This window comes from Kalmanozyma brasiliensis, assembly GCF_000497045.1.
Source record: "Kalmanozyma brasiliensis GHG001 unplaced genomic scaffold PSEUBRA_SCAF13, whole genome shotgun sequence".
Classification (NCBI taxonomy): Eukaryota; Fungi; Basidiomycota; class Ustilaginomycetes; order Ustilaginales; genus Kalmanozyma; species Kalmanozyma brasiliensis.
Window position 1 is genome coordinate 252,746 of NW_015961952.1, and position 21,458 is coordinate 274,203.

General features: G+C 58.3%; 8 protein-coding genes across 8 annotated transcripts; 5 read left to right on the forward strand and 3 right to left on the reverse strand.

The window, feature by feature from the left end:
- Positions 1 to 385: 385 nt before the first annotated feature.
- PSEUBRA_001337 (NLI interacting factor) lies at positions 386 to 1,636 on the forward strand (the record flags this gene model as incomplete). Its single annotated transcript, XM_016434577.1, has 1 exon — positions 386 to 1,636. One exon carries the CDS (start codon positions 386 to 388, stop codon positions 1,634 to 1,636), a length of 1,251 nt encoding a protein of 416 aa, XP_016293997.1.
- Positions 1,637 to 2,391: 755 nt separating this feature from the next.
- PSEUBRA_001338 (Chorismate mutase, type II) lies at positions 2,392 to 3,491 on the forward strand (the record flags this gene model as incomplete). Its single annotated transcript, XM_016434580.2, has 4 exons — positions 2,392 to 2,666; positions 2,734 to 2,899; positions 2,975 to 3,056; positions 3,130 to 3,491. The coding sequence occupies 4 exons, from the start codon at positions 2,392 to 2,394 to the stop codon at positions 3,489 to 3,491; spliced, it is 885 nt and encodes a 294-aa protein (XP_016293998.2).
- Positions 3,492 to 3,865: 374 nt separating this feature from the next.
- Positions 3,866 to 6,166, reverse strand: PSEUBRA_001339 (Zn(2)-C6 fungal-type DNA-binding domain protein; the record flags this gene model as incomplete). The annotated part of the gene is made up of 1 exon (XM_016434590.1): positions 3,866 to 6,166. One exon carries the CDS (start codon positions 6,164 to 6,166, stop codon positions 3,866 to 3,868), a length of 2,301 nt encoding a protein of 766 aa, XP_016293999.1.
- A 2,419-nt stretch (positions 6,167 to 8,585) lies between these two features.
- On the forward strand, positions 8,586 to 8,978 carry PSEUBRA_001340 (uncharacterized protein; the record flags this gene model as incomplete). The annotated part of the gene is made up of 2 exons (XM_016434579.1): positions 8,586 to 8,667; positions 8,734 to 8,978. The coding sequence occupies 2 exons, from the start codon at positions 8,586 to 8,588 to the stop codon at positions 8,976 to 8,978; spliced, it is 327 nt and encodes a 108-aa protein (XP_016294000.1).
- Positions 8,979 to 9,182: 204 nt separating this feature from the next.
- On the reverse strand, positions 9,183 to 9,735 carry PSEUBRA_001341 (Thioesterase superfamily; the record flags this gene model as incomplete). Its single annotated transcript, XM_016434597.1, has 2 exons — positions 9,183 to 9,554; positions 9,625 to 9,735. The coding sequence occupies 2 exons, from the start codon at positions 9,733 to 9,735 to the stop codon at positions 9,183 to 9,185; spliced, it is 483 nt and encodes a 160-aa protein (XP_016294001.1).
- Positions 9,736 to 9,996: 261 nt separating this feature from the next.
- Positions 9,997 to 14,868, forward strand: PSEUBRA_001342 (Armadillo-like helical; the record flags this gene model as incomplete). Its single annotated transcript, XM_059464569.1, has 1 exon — positions 9,997 to 14,868. The coding sequence occupies one exon, from the start codon at positions 9,997 to 9,999 to the stop codon at positions 14,866 to 14,868; it is 4,872 nt and encodes a 1,623-aa protein (XP_059321143.1).
- A 158-nt stretch (positions 14,869 to 15,026) lies between these two features.
- Positions 15,027 to 15,476, reverse strand: PSEUBRA_001343 (uncharacterized protein; the record flags this gene model as incomplete). The annotated part of the gene is made up of 1 exon (XM_016434605.2): positions 15,027 to 15,476. The coding sequence occupies one exon, from the start codon at positions 15,474 to 15,476 to the stop codon at positions 15,027 to 15,029; it is 450 nt and encodes a 149-aa protein (XP_016294004.2).
- A 4,154-nt stretch (positions 15,477 to 19,630) lies between these two features.
- Positions 19,631 to 21,087, forward strand: PSEUBRA_001344 (Velvet factor; the record flags this gene model as incomplete). Its single annotated transcript, XM_016434584.2, has 3 exons — positions 19,631 to 19,899; positions 20,274 to 20,783; positions 20,919 to 21,087. The coding sequence occupies 3 exons, from the start codon at positions 19,631 to 19,633 to the stop codon at positions 21,085 to 21,087; spliced, it is 948 nt and encodes a 315-aa protein (XP_016294005.2).
- Positions 21,088 to 21,458: the final 371 nt, after the last annotated feature.

Here is a 21,458-nt window from a genome sequence, read left to right on the forward strand (position 1 = left end):
TAACACTGTTGGCGCGTCCCTTTGCCTGTGTCAAGCAAGTGTTGGTCTCGAAGCTTGGCAGGCAGGAATTCAGTCTCAGCTGAGCCGCTTCTCGTCGAGATGGAGATGAAACCCTCCACAAAGTCACATCACACTGTGACTCTGATCACTCACAAAGACTGCGCCGTGTCAATCGATTGATCACAGCACCAACGATCCTTCCGCACACCACAACCGCAACAGCTTCTCTCAGCGCCCTGGCAGGTCTCACTGACGTCAAACTCAAGGTCGCGTCATCCTCGTCACCCTCCCAAGACGGTGAATGTCTTCCTCCGCATCCGCAGGTCACAAACGGTCTCTACAAGAACACGACTCGGAGAACGAAAGTATAGAGAAGCGCGCCAAGATGACGGACTCTAATAAGCCGAGCGCGGATGCTCAAGAGGCTGCTCCTTTGACGTCGGCTGTCTCCTCATCATTATCAATAGAAGCCGGCCCATCTCGTCTGACGCCCCCTTCCGACCGCCAGGATGACAAGATAGACGGTGCAGGTGAAGAGGCCACATCGGACCTGTCAAACGCACCTAAGGTCGGCTTCTCGATCAAGTACCAGGGTACCTTGCTGTCGGCGCGACTAGCTGAAGATGAGACAGTAGCCGACCTCAAGGCCATCCTGTTCTCCATGACCGACGTACCACCCGAAAGTCAGAAGCTGCTCGGCATGGTCAAGGGCAAGCAGCCGATCGATGAGACCCAGCTCGGCTCGATTCCATACGCTCCTGCCGCTCTCAAAGCTCGACCTGCCTCCACAAGAGCGAATAGCACCACCACCGATACAGCTGTCGCTGCGGACCAAGCGTGCAAGATCACAGTGCAATTTACACTGCTCGGCACTCCAGAGGCGGGGCGATTCAGGGACCAGACCATCCCGAGTCTCTTGGCTGGCGACCAAGGAGAGGCAGACAAGGACCTCGACTACCTCGAGCTCCCCAAAGCTGAAGGGCCCAAGCTCAAGCCACACGAAGATCCCAAGTATCGCGCCAAGCTTGAAAAGACCATCAGCCGCTTCTCCGACTTTCCCATCATCAACCCGCCCCGACCGGGCAAGAAGCTGCTCGTGCTCGATCTCGACTACTGCATCGCCGACACCAAACGCTTGCTTGATCCTAACTCACCCGCTTCCCTAGCGGCTCGTCCTGGTCTACATGAGATGCTCAAAGCGGTCTACCCGTACTATGACATTTGCGTCTGGTCGCAGACATCGTGGCGTTGGCTTGAGATCAAGCTGGTGGAGCTCAACATGCTCGGCAATCCGGACTACAACATCTCCTTTGTCATTGACCGCACGCCCATGTTCCGCGTTCATTCCCAGGTGGGCACGCACGAGGTCAAGGCGCTCGAATTCATTTGGCGCAGGTGGCCCGACGTGTACGGCCCGCACAACACGATCCACATTGACGATCTCAGCCGCAACTTTGCCATGAACCCACGCAATGGCCTCAAGATCAAAGCTTACAGAGCGGCTCCGAACTTCGACACAGAATTCGAGGCTCTTCGCCGGTATCTGCTGCAGCTTGCTCATCCAAGCGTGACCGACTTTACCAAGTACGAGCATATGCATAACGCCTGGAAGCACTTTCAAGGTCCCTCGGTGTGAGAGGCTCACCTTCGATGCAAACATGGTGTTCGTGGCCGAAGCGTGCCCGAGAACGAGCTTCGACCCATCCGCCCCACCGCTCAAGAGCATCTCGCGTACAATTCATCACGTACTCCAAGCTTGGCCCCACCATGTACTGTTACCATCGCCGTCGAGCTAGTCTCTAAGCAAAACATACCCGCCACCGCTGTCAGCCCTGCTTACCAATGTGTGCCATCTCTTCATCTCAAACTCGGCAACCGGCGTCGATCTCCACCCGAGCGGTAACACAGCTCGCATGGTTTGGTGGCCCAGAGGTGGGGATGTTGAGCAAGATGAAATCGCGGCGCGTGTTGCACCGCCTGCTGGCTTGGCCAGCCACAATGAGAAGGTCTGACTCGATCGTCGTTGCGAAAAGCCTGACACAGATGCACTAGAAAGCGAGTGGACTACGAGGGACCGAGATGAGTGACATGGTGACGAGCGCTCGAGTATCAAGTAGGTTGCGGAAGCGCGTAAATTGGAGTGTGATTCCAGGAAAAAGACCCGCTTGGACCACGGCTGTCGGACCTTGCCCAAGGGTGCATGGCCTGTTCTTCTTGGCACTCTCTTTGTTACAATCACGAACCCGTCTCCTCTTCGCTTTCACCCTCGCTCCCTTCTCCCACCCTCACGAACCCTGCCTGGAACCCACCACTCGCTGACAACCCTCATCTATATAGACTCTCGTTTCCAAGCACCCGCCATCCCACCATCGACCCACCACCTGCAGCCCGATGAGCAGCCACAGCACGATGCATACGCTCGACATCCACTCTGCCACCACCGACCAGATCCTATCCCTCGACAACATTCGATCGGTTCTCATCCGACTCGAGGAGACGATCGTATTCCAGCTGATCGAGCGGGCGCAATTCGCACGCAATGCCAAGTGCTACGTCCCCGGCGGTTTCCCCGAACTTGCGGAGCGCGAGGGGTGGACCAGCTCGTGGCTCGCATGGTTTTTGAAGGAGACCGAAAGCACGCATGCCAAAGTGCGCCGCTTCGAGGCGTGAGTACCCTTCCGCATTCCAACGTATGAAGAGTGTAGCTGACCCCTCGGTTTGGTCTGCGATTAGGCCCGATGAGTACCCGTTTACAAACCCGGAGTTGCTGCCCACGCCGATATTGGCACCCGTAACATACCCGCAGCTGCTGTGGAAGCACGCCGTCAACGTCAATGACCAGATCATGAAGTTTTACGTCGAGAGCATTGTACCGGGCATCACGCGGACGTTGGGCGAGGTGCGTCTTTCCTCCACAGTCCCCCTTTTCTTCCCCGATAGACAAAATTGCTGACCCCTTTGACTGCGACAACAGAACGCGGACGACGGGCACTACGGTTCCTCAGCGATCCGCGATATGGAGGTGCTCTCAGCGCTCAGTCGACGCATTCATTTCGGTAAGTCCCCTCATCCCTTTACATCTTCTGCCCCTTGCATTGGGCTGACCCTCGCCTTTGTGTTGCGCAACAGGAATGTTTGTATCGGAATCAAAGTTCCGTGCGGCACCTGCGTCGTTCATCCCGCACATCCTCACGCCGAACCGCGACGCGCTCGCTGCGCTCATCACCAAACCGGCGGTCGAAGCGGCGCTCCTGGTGCGGCTGGCCGAAAAGGCAAAGGTGTACGGCCAGGACATGGATCGTCCCGGCGCCAACGCCGAGGACCGGGAAAAGGAGCGCAAGATCGAGGTCGACACGGTCGTTCGGATCTACAAGACGTTTGTGATCCCCTTGACCAAGGAGGTCGAGGTGGATTACCTGCTGACGAGATTGGAGGGGGTGGATCAAAGACAGGTGGAGGAGATGTTGCGGACGGACAAGTTTGTTGGTTGAAGCATGCGCAGTTTGATACCATACCAGTCCGACAGCGTGTGTGCGGGAGAGCGACGGAGAAGAGCGGGACGGTTTGAGTGAAGGAGTGAGTGGTTCTGGCGAGAAGGGGCGACCGATGGAGACACGTGCGGAATGCCGGAGTGGGATCCTAGCAACGACAGGCGAAGCTCACCTCAGGCCGAGATGCGAACCTTGATACGAGATCGTAGGCAGATCGTGTCGGCCATGCGAGAGTTAAGCTTTCGCTTCGCATCCTCACCTCCTCATCCTTGTCCCGCTTCACCATCAACCACCACTCACTCGTTCACACAGCACACACTAGAAAGAGATGGAGTACAAATACTATCATAGATTAAACAAGTACAAAGCTCCCTTTAGCTGGAGATAGCACTCAACCCGCGCTTCTCGCCCCTCAGACTCGAGATCGGAGACCAGTTCGTCCTGGGATCCTTGGCAAAGATCTGACTCGTCAGAGGGGGACTCCTGCTACCCCTTGCTGCAACATACTCCTCCGCACCCACCTCGAGCGGGGCTGATCGGGGGCTGATAGCGCTGCTATCGGGGGAGCTACCGGAGCTTAAGCCATCATCACTGCCCACCGAGCTGCGGTTCCTCGAATGGGCGGGGGACAGCCTCAAGCTGGGCAATGGCAACCTGGCGATGCTGGGCAAGTTGCCGTTGCTCCCCACGCTCGAGCTGGACAGTCGAGGAAGTCTCAACGACTCGGCACCGGTGGACGACCCGCGTGTTGGAGAGGGTGCGTCACTGGCGGGTCGCACAAAAAACCGAGCCGCTTCACCAATCTGCTGCTCGCCCAGGTTCCAACACTGTCGCGCGGTTGCCCACCATCGACTCGCGTCGGGGCTCGCCCCACGCCCGCTGTACTGCGTGCACAGGAGCAGGGCGGGGAAGGCGAACAGATTGCGGCGTCCGGTGATGCTGAGGACCGAGAGGATGAGGTGGATGTTGTCCAGCGCGGCTTTTTGTTGACCCCGATCAGCTTGCGGGGCACCCGAACGACGTGCTTCCATGAGGAAAACGGAGCATTCGGCGATGAGGTGCATCTGCGCCCAGAACCAGGCGCGGTGCGAAGCGGCACTGGCTTCCGGCTCCTCAAGCAGTCGAGAGGCAGACTTCATGTTGTAGTCGTCAAACTTGTGCTCGACGACCAGCGCGGCTGCCCACGACTGGAGCGCATCCTCACCCTTAGAGCACGGCTCGTTGGCGTCAATGACGAGACCGAAGACCGTAGCAATCTCGGCGAGACGCGCAAAAGACTTTGTGACGTCGTCGCGCGTCTCGTCGCCGGAAGTGCCAAAGTTGCGCGCAGCAGCGAGAACGTCGGAACGGCGAACGGTGGAGGACTGGGCAGCGAGCGCGGCGATGGTCATGTCGAGCGTCCAGGCGAGGAGGACGAGACGTTCGCAGGTGGCACGACGAGGCCAGGACGACGACGAGAACGAGTCGCGACCGTAGGCGTTCTTGCGCGCCGGCGGCAGCTGACCGTCGGCGAGCTTGAGGGTGGCGTTGATGCGGACGGCGTCGTTGGAGTAGGAGAGGGCACGCTGGAGACGACCCATGCCGAGCTCGTGAGCGGAGAGGAAGCAGAGGGTGAGGGAAAGGTCGACATCAGGTCGGTCGAGGAGGGTGAAGCCATCCTGGTCTTCGTCCTGAAGCATGCGACGAGCCGAGCGGGCAAAACCCTCGCCTTGTGCGAAACGACGTTCGCGCTCCGCCTCGCTGATGCCCTGCTCGAAGCGAGCGGCGAGAGCGAACATGGCCATCAACAGGTACGAAGGCACCTCGGAGGTAGACAGATCGCGGAGGAAGGAGATCTCGTCCATGACACAGCTGAAGGGGTGGATCTGCGAGAAGAAGATGCTGATGAGATCTCTCCTGCGTTCGGGTGCGACGTCGTCGATGGTGAGCAAGCCCTCGGCGCGGAGACCGGCATTGCCGATGGACATGGGGCTCGACTTGGAGCTCATGGTGTTGGCACGAGGACGGCCAGACAAGTCGCTGCCGTTGGGGCTGGACGCCGAGACGGCCGTGTAGGCAGGGGTGAGCGCCTCGGAGGGGTGGAGGTTGGCGTTGCTGTGACCAGCCGACGAGCCAGAGGACTGACCAGCTTCGTTGGCGACGCGAGCAGTGGGGATGACCATCTTGCCGTTGGCATCCGAGTAGCAGCAGGTACGACCGCTAAAGTCGCAGTTGGAGCAAGGGAGACCACCATCGCAACGACGCTTGGCCTTGTGGCAGGCGACGCAAGCCTTTTGAAGACGCTTGCGCTTGCGACCGGTGGCAGCGTAGATAGTGGTGCCGTCAGCGGTGACGTGGGTGGTGCGGATGACAGGCTGCTCTGGCGAAGGGTTGGCAGAAGGAGCTTGCGATGCAAAGGTCGGTGGTAGCGGCGAGGAAGGCCCGGGAGCAGCCGAGGCAGATCGATGCGCCCAAGGATCCGAGTGGTGAGCGTGGTGAGAGGGAGCAGCGGCGGCGTGGCCACTGGAGAGAGCACGGTAGGTGGAAGGACCTGCTGAAGCCGAGTAAGCTGAGTGAGCAAGGTGGGGCTGCTGGTGGTGGTGGTGTTGTTGATGGTGGTGCTGCGAAGGCTTGTGCTCGCTACTGCTGCTGGAGCCCCATGGCGCAGCGTGGTAGGTGGAGTGTGGTCTGGACATGTTTGGTGATGTTGATGGGAGCATGTCAACAGAAGCTATTCAAGATGGTTGCAAAAGGGTGATGTAGTTGGTAGCAGTGATGGACGATGATGGTGAAGGTCGTAAGGATGGATACAATGACGATGGTCGAATAGGCAAAGGGGAAGGAAACCACGGGCGAAGGCGAGTTGATCGAGAGCGCTATATACAGAGGAGGCGGATGACCACGAGGGCCGAGATGCCAAGACTTGGAAGGCAAACCGAGCGGGGCGGACCTGGAAAAGAGGTGTCTGATTGGCAGCTGACGGCGTTGCATCGAGGCTGCGCTCGTCTCTATGCTCTCATGAAGGGGTAAGCGACATTCGGGTTCGGCGGGCGAACAACGGCAGGCGGCTCAAGGGGGGGAACACAGGAAGAGGACCGGATGCCAAGCCATAGCTGAGCTATAGTGCAGCAGCAGACGAAGAGGGAGGAGGAGGGGTGGGAGAAGCCCCTTGACGAAGAGCCGTGTTTGCAAGCCAAGAGAAACGCGCCTCAACGCCAAGCCTCAGGTTGTCCGCCTCGCTATCTCGGAAGCTGAACCGGATTTGACCCTGTTCCACTGTTTGGATGGCCTTGTCCACCCACAACCGCCGCCTGTCAACCTCGTTCATTGCCGAAGAAGATCGGACTCCCCTCCAATGAAGGCGATCCAACTCGATATCACGAGCGCGGTGGCAATCCGTCGTCGTTGGATGGACGAATGGGATGTCGTCTGATTCGACCTTGCCATTTCTGCAGGTGGGGAAGAGGAAAAGCGGAGCGGCGGTCTGCGCTGCGAGACAGAGGGAAGCGAACCATCACACCCACCGGCCAAGCGGGAGGAGGCAGACGGAACCCTCGGCACTGCACGAGAGGAAGCCACAAATCTGTCAGCGTGCCAAGAGCTGCACGACGAACCGTAGGCATCTTTGCCAAGCCTCGAATCAAAATCAAACTCAAATTGTAGATTCAAGACGCTGTTATTCATTCTTGAGCTCAATTCAAGTTCGAAACACTGTGGACGGAGCACGAGCTCGCTCGGTGAAATGTGAGGGATGTGGGTCAAGGCATTTGGCCCGTGTTCATCAGCGGCCTGGATGCCAAGCCGATGCTAAGGGATCTGACCGCCGCTTATGGGCCGCCTGTCCCGCCCTCGTGCCTCGCAAAGCCGCGACTGGTCTGCTGCCTCGACCGTGGCATGGCATTATCCGAGTGCAGCTCTGCTGAGGAAACGAACGTGCCTGGGCTCAATCATCCCTTGGTCGGGTCGAATGCCAAGCCAGTGAGCTGGCGGACTCCTTATCCACCCACTCTCGTGCTTTCTCGCCTCTTGCATGCCCTGCTATCTCTCACAAATGGCAGGTCCGTCCCTCCTCAGTCGAATGCCCAGACACACGACAGCCTTGCAATATGTCAACACGATTGCATGATTCGCCTTCGGATGTGACGGAAGTGAGGATATGGAACGAAGGGGGTCAGCCAGGTGTGCAGAGATCATCAAGAAAGCAAGGTCAGCTTCCGTCATGCGCCAAGCTTTCCTCCCTATCACAGGTCTCAGCTGAGGTGCTTGTGCCCTTGCAGCCACGTCACAGGCTTGCTTACCCCCCTCCCACGGATCGGAAGAGTGTCGCCTTATTGATTGGCCGGTCTCCGCGTCGAGATGCCAGGCACCCGCGCCCGTCAATCAGGGTCCCCGGCGGAGAGCGAGCGATGGGGACCCTCGAGCTGTGTGTGCGACGCGAGACTGGCCGTCTCCCATCCACCCGACGTTTCCGATAGCTCATTTCGCGAAGGGGGTTTCCAACCGATCGGGCCAATCCTTCACAATGTTGACTCGCTTGAAACGACAAAAGGGTTCGCCACCTGAATTCATCCGTTCATGACCCTCATTCTCCTGTCAGAGCTGCTCCCGAGCCACGTCCATCTCGCTCGCACCATTGAACTGCGGGCGGATCAAATTGGGCACAACGACAGGCGAGGGGACAGTCACTCCATCAACAAAGGGGCCGAGCTTCTTGGCGTAAGCGGGTTCCCCTGGACCGTTTTGAGAAACAGCCCGCAGGCACCCGGCGAGTGTGGCTCATTCGGGTTGGACCGCCAAGACTTCGGAGTTGGGACGCGAGCCTGCGGTTCGTTTCTGCGTTTTCCTGCATTCTTTGCGAGTGGACACGTTTGCGGGCGGGGCGGCTGCAACGACTGCAAGGGTCGTTCCGTGCCTCTCTCGTGCGAGTCTCCGCCACGGGATCGTAGATCCCAGGATCATTAGAACGAGATCGGGATCTTCCGCCGGAGCTGATACAGCACCTGATGCTCGCTTAGCTCTTTGTTCGAGAACACCGAGATGCTCGCTCTTGTCGAGCTGCCACCATCGCTTTTGCCACCCTAGCCTCGAGCGTGGAGCCCAAAGACAAGCGCTACGATGGACGAAGCCGGCGCGGTACTCTGTGGTGGTTGTTGCGGCGCCATCTGCGCCCAGATCCAGTACGCCTTTTGCAACACCCGTATGTGCCCATGCAGCTTCCTCTCCAAGTCGCGGCTCTGACTGACCTTCTACCTTGACGCAACAGGTCAATACGGCACGGACGCCACCTGCGCCGACAACTGCTGCCGCTTCAATTGCTGCTGGAAACAGGGCGCATTTCCCGTCGAAGACTATCCGATTGCCAATAGTGAGGCTCAGGATAGGACACAAACCGTCGATTCGTCGGCAGCAACCAAGGGTGAAGGTGGACAGCTGCCTGCGTATACTGCGACGCCGCAGATGTCGGCTGCCCCAGCGACGGGGTCGACGCCCGCGCCGGCAGTGCCGTAGCTCTGCGAAAGGTCGTCGACGAATGATCACATCTGCTAGCACCTGGCTCCTCTCCATATACCCGCCATTGGAATGAAGCTGCCGTCTCATGGCATCATCCTATCACGGATCTGTCTTATTCGTGATAGCTTCTGTTGCACTGTGAGAGTTGCGCTCTCTCTATTCGGCCATGTGCCCCACCTGCTGGGCGGTGCAGTTCCGCATCTATCCGACGAACTTCGTATGCGATCCCGTCACCACAACTCTATCGTCCTCACCGGTCTCCCTTCCGCCCGATTTCCTGCCGAGAATCTGAACATCAATAAACGCAAGATTCCGGCCGACCTTGTTGCTCTTGCCCTTGATGATGAGCGTATCGCCCTCCTTGGCGGCGCCGACGTACGTTGCGTGGATGTCGACGCTGACGCCTCGTTTCGTGAAGCGGTCGGGCGAGGTGGAGGCGATGACGATGCCGCCGATCCAGTCGATGATCGTGGCGGACGTCGAGCCGTGCAGGATGTTCTTGCTGTTCATCAGCGTTTTTGAGACGGGAACGTGGGCTTCGATGTAGCCCGGCTGGACGGCCTTGATCTCCAGCTGGAGAACCAAGAAGGGGTGGTTGTCAGTTGAGATGATGAGAACGTGATTGGGGAGAGCAAGTACTCACGTCCGAAAGGAGGTATTTGTAGATCGGGTTGTTGTCGAGGACGTTTGCGTGCACCTCGTTGATCTGCTGCAGCGTCACTGCGCCCTCCAAGGAAGCGGATGTGGTCGACATCTTGGCAAAGAGGTGTCGTGTGTCGGTATGTTGTTGTAGGGAAGCAAGATCCTCTGGAAGATCGACAAGAGGTTGCCCCAACACCGGACCCTTCTTTATCGGCGTGGGGAAGACCCTGTTGGCCAAATGTAACACGCTCGGATTTTTCGGCTGTCGGGCATCCTCCATGGACCAGAAGAACGACCTTGGACCCTGAGCCCTTCTTCTTCTGCGCTCTTCAACCAACCGCAGCCCAGCGTCACAGGGCACAGTCGCTGGAAGATGTTCTCGTCGACGAGCGGGCCGTTCCAGCGTCAGTACCCGCAAGCTGCCGCGCAGACGCCGTTCCAGCGCCTCAAGCCGGCATGTGTCGAGCTGCTCTCCCTCGCCGGACGCTCGACGGGGCCTGTGCAGACCCAGCAGGTGGTCGCCTGCCTGCGTCGACTGCAAGCTGCCCTCAAAGCACTCATCACGAATATAGACGATCGCGCTCTCCGCAATGGCGAGCCAACCGCATCTACGTCGAGGCTCATCGGATCCGACACGCAGCCCGCCCTCTCACCCGCATTGGTCAACTACATCTTCTACCCACTCTCGGAGCTCATTCGCTCTGCACCCAAGGGCATCACCAGCCTGCCAGACTCGATATGTGAGGCCACCTTGGAGGTGCTTGAGCTCCTGTGCAGCCAGTGGTGGGCGGCATGGGTCGGCGAGACGGAGAAATCGGCAGTGGGCAAGGGCTGGCAGGTGTGGTGCGATCTCGTGATTCTCGCCAGCTCGGTACTTGGTGCGCCGTCCAGCAAGGACAAGGTCGACGCTGAGGCAAGGTCGGGCGCAAGCGACGAGGTCAAGGTCGCAGCGTTGAGAGTGCTGACGGAACTCCTATCGCCGCGCTTTCGAGCTCAGCAGGTTACAGGTCCGGATGCGAACAAGGCAAAAGCAAAGGAGGACGAGTGGGAGTGGGACGGCGTGTCTGATCTGCCAGACCTGGACGACCAAGAGCCAGCAGCCGGCAGATCGGCATCGGCGTCAAAGAAAGTTGCCGTCGGCTCTTCGAAAGGCGAGGCAGTCCTTGTGTATCCCACATCAGCACATCTCTCGTACGCTTCAACAGAGAGAGTCGCAAAAGGTGCCACCAGCTTCGTCCTCTCGTCCTGCTTCGACATCGCGCAGTCGTCCCAAGAATGCATGGAAGCACGGTCAGCGGCCGTCAGCGTGGCGCACAGCGCTCTGCTCCTTTGGATCGGTGGTGTTTGTCAGGCTCTCTTGGCGCGTACCGAGGCGAACGGAGCTGAAGTCCCGCCCTTGTTCTACATCGACATACCCAAGGCTGTATCGACAAGCTCGAAATCTGACGATACACCGCCGCGAGCAAAAGTTGCCAAACGCCTTCGCCCGCTTCTTCCTGGAATCACTTCTACGCTGACACGTCTAGCTACAAGCCGCATCAAGTCTACGCCAGGATCGACGAAGCAGAAACCAACGCCAAGCCCCGTCGCAGCGAAAGCCATCGAGCTGCTGGGAGATCTCTTCCGGGTGACGCTGTCGGATGAAGCTTTGCGAGATGCAATTGCCCATCGAGGACCTCTCCAACGCAACACGCCCGAGACATCGACAAGGATGACGACTCTCGAGGGTTTTGCCGCGCTAGACAGCGACGAGGATGTCGTCTCTGAACCGGCTAACGTACCCTCGGAAGAGAACGTCGATAAAGACTCGGCCACAAGGAACGACAGTGCAGAGCCAGCAGTGGACAAGGAGGCAAAGTGGGCAATGTCCACGCTCGCTCAGGTCCATCTGGCGTTGAAAACATTCGCTCCGCTTACACAGCCTTCTCTACCAGGCACTTTGTTGCCTTCATCCGTCCATCCTTCGGTTCAGAAAGCCCTTCTCCGCTTGACACTGGTGCTCCTGTCGGAATGCGGTGGCTCTTTCGCTTGGGTTGACGAGCAGCTGGAAGGGATGGCTCGACTCGAGGCTACCTCCGGCGACAAAGACGGCACGGCTGCTGCTGAAGGCACCGGCCCGTCCAGCGTCAATCTGTTGCTCGCGTGGACCGTCGATCTCGCCTCCCAATACAACTCTGCTTCTGTCTCCCAGAGCGCCAGAGCTACCTTCGAAGCGCTGCAAACGAGAGCAGGGGAGCACGAGCGACTCAACCACTCATCGACGCTCGTACGCATGGGGAACGGGACTCTGATGTGGCAGGTGCTAAGGCAGGCACTGAACAGCCTTCCTCCCGGCATTGTCGCACACAACGATGCTAGCGTATCAAGACTCGCTTTGCGTGTTAGCACTGTTCTGGAACTACTCGTTCGACGGATTGGCAAGCACGCCAAGGTGGACGCTGGAAGCGGAGGTGCCAGCCTGACAAAGCTGGCGCATGACATGCAGGAAGCCTTCGCCCGACTGATCCGTCCTCTCAAGATCGACAGGCTGGAACACGTCGAAGAAGTGGCGGAGCTCGGCGTGACGACATGGCGACTGCAGCCTGTCTTTTCCGGACTCGAAGCGAGTACGTCCACTCAACTGACTCGGATGTTCTTCACCATCGGACGATCGCTCGTCCTGTCTCTCATCCACGAGATCAAGGCCGGCCGCAACAACGCCGGTGCCAAGGTCGACTTCAGCGAGGTCTTGTCGTTGGTCACTGTTCTAGTCGACAGAGCGGCTCGATTGCGTTCCATGAGAGTCGAGTCTGGAATTACCGACCAAAGCGCTCTGATCCAAGGCATTCAGCGCAGTGAGGAGAGCTTGACGTCGCTCGTGCTTGCCGCAGACGTCTTGCGCGGCGTCAGCAGCTGTCTAGACAATCTCGAGCTCGGCATGCAATTCGTCGACCTAGGCGCAGGAGCAATGCAGGCGAGCAAGCAGGCCCGAAAAGCGGCGCACAAGCTCGGCAAGAAGATCTTCAGCCAGGTCATGGCAATGCTCGACGGCGACGCGGAAGAGGCGATCCGGGCGAGGTCCAGCTTGGTCGAAAGCAAGCAAGCCGATGCAGTGTCCGCACGGTCAGTTGGCGATGCTGGAACCGAGCCTCCACGTGACGTTGGCCCCGCGGAGGACGGCGCCTCCGAACAGACGCTGGTCGAGCGAGTCAAAGGCTTCTCCCTAGCATCAGAAGACATCGAAACGTCGACGCCAGAACGACATGGGCCAGCCCTCAATCTTGGCTTCGTTCGCGCAGCCAATCTATCAAAGGCGTCAGGCGGCCCGCAAAGTCAAGCGCAGATCCAGCTCGCAGGGCAGCATCGATACCAACAGGCGCAGCGCCGGGTCGACCTATCGAATGCTCTACTGTTTGCACTCCTGGGCTCGACGTCAAAGCTGCTCGGCCAGTCCTTCCGTCCCTTGCTTCTGCGAGGGTCGTATCCGCTGATCAGCGGAATGTCCACTTCCGCGTCAGCCTCGTCGGATCTGGTACGACAAGCGTCTGCCTCGGCGATGAAGGACATCGCCTTCCACACGGCCTACGCTGATGTGAAGAATTGTTTGCTCGACCAGGCCGACTACATCCTCGGCTCGGCGTGCCAGAGGCTGATCAGCGGACTCGACGAGGAGCTCCGAGCCATCGCACTCGCAGACAGTCATATGGCTCCCAACTCGTCGGTTCGATCTAGCGCGGCTGTGACACGGACGAGTGGCGCCGGTGACGGTACCGAGGGCGCGGCGGTCTTGCTGCCACTGGTTTCGGCACAGCAAGCTCCCTTCGTGCTGGTCGAGATGATCCGTGTTCTCGGATCAGAGATCATTCCGATGGTCGAAGATGCGATTGACGAGATTCTCGACGCTCTTGATCGCTTCCATCAGCATCCCTCCATCTGCGACGGTCTACTCGCGGTGCTTGATTCGATCCTCGAGACCATGGCGACGGAGCAAGCATCCAAGCCGTCGGCACCCAAGAAGATCGATCAGATCGCGGCTGTTGCGCTCGAACTACAGAGTGACGAGGTGGAAATCTTCAAGGCATGGCTGGCCGCACGCAAAGGCGAGCCGACGGCATTCGACGAACCGAGCGAAGCCGGTCAAGCCAGCAAAGACGATCGCGAGGAGAAGGAAGAGAAGCCGTCCAAGAGTCAGCAAGTGGCATCGCAAATCCTGACCAAAGCCGCTGTCTTCCTCACGCATCCCTCTCCGATCCTGCGGAGTCGCGTCCTCGGTCTTCTGCGTCACGGCATCGAAACCCTCGCACCTCAGCAACGCACCGCCGAGCTTCTGCCCATCGTCAATACCGCCTGGCCGTATGTCATGACGCGTCTCGGTCCCGCTTACTCGACTGTCAAAGCCTCCCGATCGACGCAGTTTTCACCCATCATCGATCTCGATCCGTCCGCGATCGGAGCCAAAGCGAGGAGTGGTGACGATGCGTGGTTTGCCAAGCTGGAGGCGAGCTTCGTCGAGAGAGATCCTCAAGTCTGGGTGGCGGCAGCAAGGTTTGTCGAAGTGGCAGCGGAGCATGTGCCCGACTTTGTGGGGAAGAGGGTGGTGGAAGAGGCTTGGCCGAGGTTCGAGCAGCTGCTGACCTTGATGAGGTGGAAGTTTGATCCACGGATGGCGGGGCGTGGCACTGCTCAGTCATCGTCAGCTGGTGCAGCAGGCAGAGTGACGGGCGATGTGACGAGCGAAAGCAAAGCTCTGCTCAAATCGGAAAGCGAGCGATCCTCGGACAAGCCGATCACGGACCTGATTCACACTTCGTCGGCAACGTCCCGAAGCAACTTTGCAACATCGCAGCGTTCCACCTCGGCAGCACCGCACACCCATCTCGGCCCGCCATTCATCCTTCCGTCGGCAAGCAGCCTGCCGGCTCAGCTCACACTGTGCATTCTTACCACGCTCACCGTCGTGGTGCGACACGTCGGTGCACGCATTCCAGACGACGCAGCGTGGAGCATCACCGGCCAACCCTTCCTTCTGGACTTGCTGGACGCTCGTCAGCCGCCGTCCATCTTGCGTGCAGTCGAAGCGCTGTACATTGAGCTAGGGAAGCGCAACCCGGAAGCAACCCGATGGGCCGTCCAAGCTGCATTCCCAGCTGCAGCATTGGCCGCATCCGTGCTGCAGTCAGCTACGCCGTGCTTCATGGATCACTCCCTTACGAAAGTGCACGCAGAAACGGTGCATCACATTGTGGCGTCCTTCGCACTCCTGTAGGTTGGCTTTGCAATGAGATTGCATTCGAATGCATGTTTGCCGTTCTGTCATCGTGATGATTCGGTCGGAGTGAAGATGACGGGTGGTCCGTCTGGGCCATTCATGCATGAAGGTTGATACGCGTGGTGATGTCGATCGGTCACGTCGGGATTTTCAGCCTAGAGACAATCGGACAGAGTGGTTTCAGCGGCGGGCACGAGCTCATCCTTGAAGTGACGAAGCGCCCCTTCCTGCTGACGAGTGATGTCTTCGGCGGAAGCGCGAGCTTTCTCCTTCGCCTGATCCGACGGCTTGATGGCACTTTCAGCTTTGATCGGATGACATGCGCTCGCCGCGACACAGGGCTTTCGAACGTCGTCCTCCAGTGCTACGAGGTAGTCTTCCTCCTGGCAAGCGCAGATCGAGGTTTCGGCCGAAGTGCTCTCGTGGACATCATGCTGACTTCGGTGCGTATCATCGCTTTCACCGTCGTTGTCATCATCAGAAAGCTGCGGAGGCGTCACGAGCATGTTGGTCGAGATGGGATCCTCCCAGGTCGTGCCGTGATGGGTAGCAGCGATGTCTTTGGTCGCGTGTGCCGCTTCACTCGCTGCTCGTCGTCGACTCATGAGCTGATCGCGATCTCGTTCCTCCCTCATCCGGGTGACAGAGCAGTGTCGTTCATAGCAGATGTGCACCGCTTCGGTGTCGATGATAAGCATCCAGGCGAGTTGAACGTATTCAAATAGAGCCCAGGTCAGAGCGAGAGCCATCACGATGGCCACGATCCTGCTCGAGGTTCGAGGACAATCCGTCGTGTGCCAGCTGGAGGTTTGTATGGTACCATGAGGCTCAGCGTCGTCCTGAGCGCGAACGTGGTGGTTTAACATCGCTGACAGGATGGCCACCAGGCGCGTTTGCCATGCGAGCACACTCTCTAGGATCGTCATGCTGTTGGGACTCATCAGGAGGAAAAGGTGATGGATTGAACAGCTGTTGTCAGATCTGAAGGCGGCCGCTTCGTTTCGTCGATGGACGTGGCTCGATGAGAGTAGCAATACCAAGGTAAAGTGATGATCAGGGTCTCTGCGCGGTCAGGCTGGCGCTGTGGTAGAAGCGAAAGCGGATGGAGGGACCTCGGATCGGAGAAGAGACACGGGCGCGCAGCAGCAGCAGCTTTGTTTGAAGACAGGACGTGCAGCCGTGAAATTTGCTTCTTTTCCCAATTCGCAGGCGTGACTGGACCCCTGACTGTGACTCTTGTGATTTGAACCGAAAAGGAGTCGAAGCCCCCACTTGACTTCATTTGAGCAGCGCACAATGCTTTGTTCTTCATCGTTCTCTCGAGGCATGTCCCATTGAGACACAAGCCCAAGCCAAGAAAGAATCATATGGACGAGCTCCTCTGCCACAAAAGGTCTCCGAACGCGGGCGCCCGTGCTAACACGAGGGCCTCTCTCGTTCGGCGTCCGGACAAGGCTGGATTGCGGCTCGGTCTCCACGGCCATCTACTCACCGAGGGCGATTTGGCAGCCATTCTACCAGCTCACCATTGTTCTTGGACGCGGATATGCACGCTGGAGGATGCCACCATTGTTGGGCGTTTTCGGGTCAAAGCGGTGGGAGCTGACACAATGAACCGGGTCGCTTGCAGAAGCCGAACAATGATCCCGATCGTCGGTCAAGTCATTGTTCTTGTTGAGCCCTCAATGGAAGCGATCGACTGGGCATCTGTTGTCGTTGTACCTCTCTCGCGCCCATGTGGACGAGACGCAGTGCATGGCAACGTCTGCCATCGCTATGATCGCAAGCACAATGGTTGCTAGCTTACCTCGCTTGCATGGCAGCGACAAGCTCGCTTCATTTGCAGGCGCTGAATGCGTGAATGTGCACGCGGATGCCATGGTACAGCAGTGCCCAAGACGTCTGTGAACACGAGCCCGCTCTGCGAACAACACCATCGAGCGGTTCCCGTTCCAAGCGGGCAAGCTCTCACGAGGCGGTACAGCTGCCGATACCTCGTCTCGCACTGCTTAACAAATTAGAAAGTCGATCTGATTGTTTGCAGAGCCGCGCTGCAATCCCCGACTTGGAGCCAAACAATCGGCTTCGTTTGCTCGTCTTTCGGGCAAGTTTCGCCTTGACGCTCGTTGGATGAGCCTCGAAGGGATGCTGTGGTGTTTGCTTGCGTAAGTTGAAGCGGATTTAGCCTAAAGATGTCCTCTCCCGACGGAAGCACGATTCAAGTATGCGAGCGGAAGAGCCGCGCACCGTTGATCTCCGCGAAACCGAGACCGAAGCGAATATCAGCTGGCCATCGAAGCCCTGCGCCTACTGTAGCCTCGCTTCAAGACACCGGACCGCGAGAGGGAGTGCCTATTTTGCACTTTATCCTTGAGAAGTCAGCTCTCCGAATTTATTTTCAGGCTCCGAACGTAAGCCCGCTGGCTAAAATTATCCAATTGTACTCTGTGCTGTGCTGTGCCTGCGTGTGGTCTTGCTCCTGACAGCTGCACCACCCTGTGCATACTGCAGAGAAGCAATAACTATGACATCGTGTAGATGGGCTGGCCCGACAGTCGGGGACTCGTTCAGGCTTAGGTTAGCTTCCCATTGTTCTCCCGGCCTCGTCGTGGGAACTTCTTTCACCCTTGCCCGACGTGCAGCTAAGCGACGATGCCAAAGGTGACAGACACAATGGCGCATTCTCCGCCAACCTTGCAGTGTGCTGCGCGACGACCTGCTCTGAACGGAAGCATCCTTGACCACGATGAGCGAGCGACTGATGCAACGAGGTCATTGCACCCACATGCAAAGGGAGCAGCAGCCAGCCACACTCAAATGCTAGTCGACCTCACTCCGTTCAGCCTTGAGTCAAATAGGGCAACCGAGGGCTCCCCAGACTGCGCCTTGCCGCGACTCGAGGCCCTGCGTCGGTCAGGCGTCATGTCGAACAGACACGCGAGATCTCGCCCTGTCTCGCTTGCGGGCGCCGTGCCTGAAAACAATTCGGCAATTAGAGCGCATAATCCGGCCTTGCTGGGCTCCTTTCCTCTCTCGGTCGCTCATCACAGAAGGAAGAGGTCAGCAACTGAGCTCAGCTGGATTCGACTAGGTGGTGACACATCAACGATCGCCTTCGGACCGGAACAGGGTAGCTTAGTCTGAAACCGGATGGAAGATCTCAAATTCGCCGCGGGCAACGCAGCGCTGCCACGAAGAGGGATTGGAGGGCGGCATAGACCAGAGTCAAATCGGCGCCGAGGTGCTTCGGTTTCAAGCCCCGTTTGGAGCTACTGTGTATTTGCATAGCGAGCTCATCGTCATGTCTTTCATGCGAAAGATTTCTCACGCAACCTTTGCCGTTTCCCACGATTCCGACCGTGCCGTAAGCCCATTTTGGCATTCCCGAAGCGGTTCTCTCGCGTCACCAAGTTTCGCTTGCGGAGATGGTTGGCCCGCCTCATGCTGCCCCTTCCTTCTTTCTGAAATTGGCCGGTCGCGAACCAACGTGAGTTGCACTGCCTGAAGGCACCAACTCACAGCTCGGACGATCTCTTGCCAGTCCCTGGCAATGCTGTACTAGAGACACCGAACAACCCGCCGTCCCTTGTTCATTTCCCGAGTCGGATACGCGACCCGACCTGAACCATGCCCTTGTTGTCGCCCTTCCTCTGCACATTGTCCCAACTCCGACCCTCTGCTCTCGTAAGGCGCTCGTCCTCTCTCCTGCCGAGATCACATGCTATCTCGTGGCCGGCTTCCTTTCCACGAGTGTCCTTGCCCCAGGCAGGGTCTCTCGGCTTGGTCGCACGAGGCACGCTCTCGATGCGACTCGGTGCATTGACGACCCGCGGCGTCTCTCGATTGTTGCTCTCTGTCTATACCTCTGACCAATGCTCATCCCGTGTGCATCTTTCCTCCTCGCTACCATCCGCTCATCCGACACTACATACTTGATTCTTTCCGAAAGCTGAGCGTTGAACGTCCACACATAGAGGTCCTGATAAAGCTCTACCGTTGTCAGGCAACCGCGCAACATCGACACCAGGAGTCTGCACAACAACAATCTTGCAACTCTTTCGCCTTCACAACGTCGTCTCCCGGCACTCTATATAAGACGCAGCCCACAACCCAGCATCCCTTTCGCCAGCTCAGCCCCCGCACAACTTCGCTCTAGGCATCTGCTACCGTCTTGCCCCTCCTGCATCCGGTTCGGCTCGTCGTCGCCGCGGTCCATCTATCTTTGCTCAGCAGACGCTTCTGCATCCGTCAAGGACATTACTACGGATTGCAAAGCAGCCCAGTCTGCTGATATGCGTCTCATGAGGCGCTAAACCGCAGGCTCAGTGCGTGCCCACTTGAAGCCTTCCTGTCCACGGAAGCATCGACACCTCTCGGTCAGATCGTTGCATCGTCGATTTGACATCGTATCGTACGAGCAGGTACACGAGATTCTTGCGGGAAGAGGAGAAGGGGGCAAGGGCTGATCGACGCATCGAGCTTACGCTACTCCATCGTTCACATCGACTGATTCGTCGACATCACCTGTTTTTGCATCGGTCCCTTGGCGCAGGTGGGGTTTGTCGATCTGCACCTACCGGCATCATCCTTTACCATTGCTCGGTATGAAGCGAGAGCCAGCACCATGTTGCGAGACACGACGAACAATGGAGTGGGGTGCAGTGTGAAGGCGTCGACCGAGTCGGTCCCTGCGCACCCACTTCATCGCGACAAGAGCGACACCCTCTCGTCCGATGAACAGGGGCGTCACCGGCGTCTGATGCTTGCTCCGCCTTCTCAAGGCAGCATTGTTGTCAAGTCAACGCCAACCATCTCGCAGCAATCACTTCATCGACACGGCGATTGTGAGGCGCGCGATAGTGAGCGGTCCAACCACGCACTAGGATCGACGCCTACCCCCTCTTCATCTCGAATCGCACATGCGACCAGCTCAGGCCTCTCAGCTCTTCATTGCGCAAACCGACAAAAGGATCGTCAAGGATCAGCTGATCGAGCTACAGGCCTCAAGACCGAATTAGTGGATGACAGGTGAGTCTTGCATGATGATCACGAGGTTCCCGGTCCCCTGGAAGAATGAGGTTGCGGGCGTACCTTTTTGTTTCGGTACGGACAATACGGGTGGTTTTCATCCCGGCAGACGTGTTCCGCTTCGTTGGGTCCTCGTCCGCACCTTTTGCTCGTCATGACGGCCCCAACAAGGTCCAAACCCAACGCCAATGATGTTGGAGCCTCGTCTGCCTCAACTCTGGCCGCCTACGGAGCTAGGATCAGAAGAGGCCATGCTGCTCTCCTCCGCGTCGCTCGGTGGCCTATTTGAACCCATCCTCTCCTCGAGTGTCCGTCTGATCCGCCCCATTCATCTTACTGACCCCTTCTCCTTCTCTCAAAATGGCCTCCTCCAGCCCAGCCTCGACTCCAAAGTACCGCCTTCGCCTGCTGCAGCAGCCCACCACCGGCTCTGCGTTCGGGGCCAACCTTCTCTCCCGAACCGCGCTCGCTCCGCCGCTCATTCTCGAGCTCCAAGCCACCTCGGATGGGCAGTCCATCGAGGCGTCTGCCGAGCTGCCCTTTCTGATCTGCCAGTGTTCGCTGGTGGACGAGCAAGGTGCGGCTGCGGATCTGAGGCGTGAGCCTGCTCCGACAGCGACCCTGGCGCCGCCTTCGCCTGCAAAATCGCGCAAAGGTCGAAAGTCGGCCTCGACCATGGAGCCGCCCTCCACCAGCACGACGCCAACCACGACTGAGTCACAGCTGGTCAGGATGCTCTACGGCACCCTCGTCGCCGGTCCTCAGATGCACAAGGCCCCGCCTGGAGAAGAGGATGTCGAAAAGCCCTACTTCTTCTTTCCCGAGATCAGCGTTCGTGCGACCGGCAAATTCAGGATTGTTTGCCGCCTCATGCGGCTCCCTCTGTAAGTGCATCAACCCCCACCACCTCCTCCCCTGCCCTAACTTCCCGCCGTTGTTCGTCTGACTTAGCGTGAACCTCGTTCTGACCGCCTATCCCTCCTATCCATTCCATCTCTCCATGTCGATGTCGTGTGCAGCCCGGGCATCAGCGCCATCGAGGAAGGCGTACTGGCCAGCGTCGAAACAAACACCTTTGAGGTGGTCGAAAGAGCCAACTTCATGGCGCCCTACATTACGGATGTCTCGCGCCACTTTGCTAGGCAGGGCGTACCTCTGCTTCTCCCGCCCGGCGTCTCGGCTGACTGACCGAGTTCAGCTTCTGCCGTCGCCCTTGCAGCCGCTCGAGATCCGCATTGAGATCCTCATTACCTCCTTGCATTGTTTCTCTTAGACAGCATCCAACATTGATGCCTTCTCACTCACCATTGCTGGCTGAGCTTGGTCCTTTTGACTCACTAGTGCTGGCTTGGCCCATCAATGTGCGTGAAAAAGAAAGGCAGCTTGCACGGACGCGGTCGATTGCTTGCAGCCGCGGACGGCTCGAGCCCTCCCTCCCTTTTCAATCAGACAGCGGGCTGATGCACCTTATCCGACCCAGCTGATTGTGCTGACACACTCAAAAGGTCGTCTGAGCCAAGAGTGCGGCCAGGCAAGAGTGTTTCCGAAAGGCAAACATC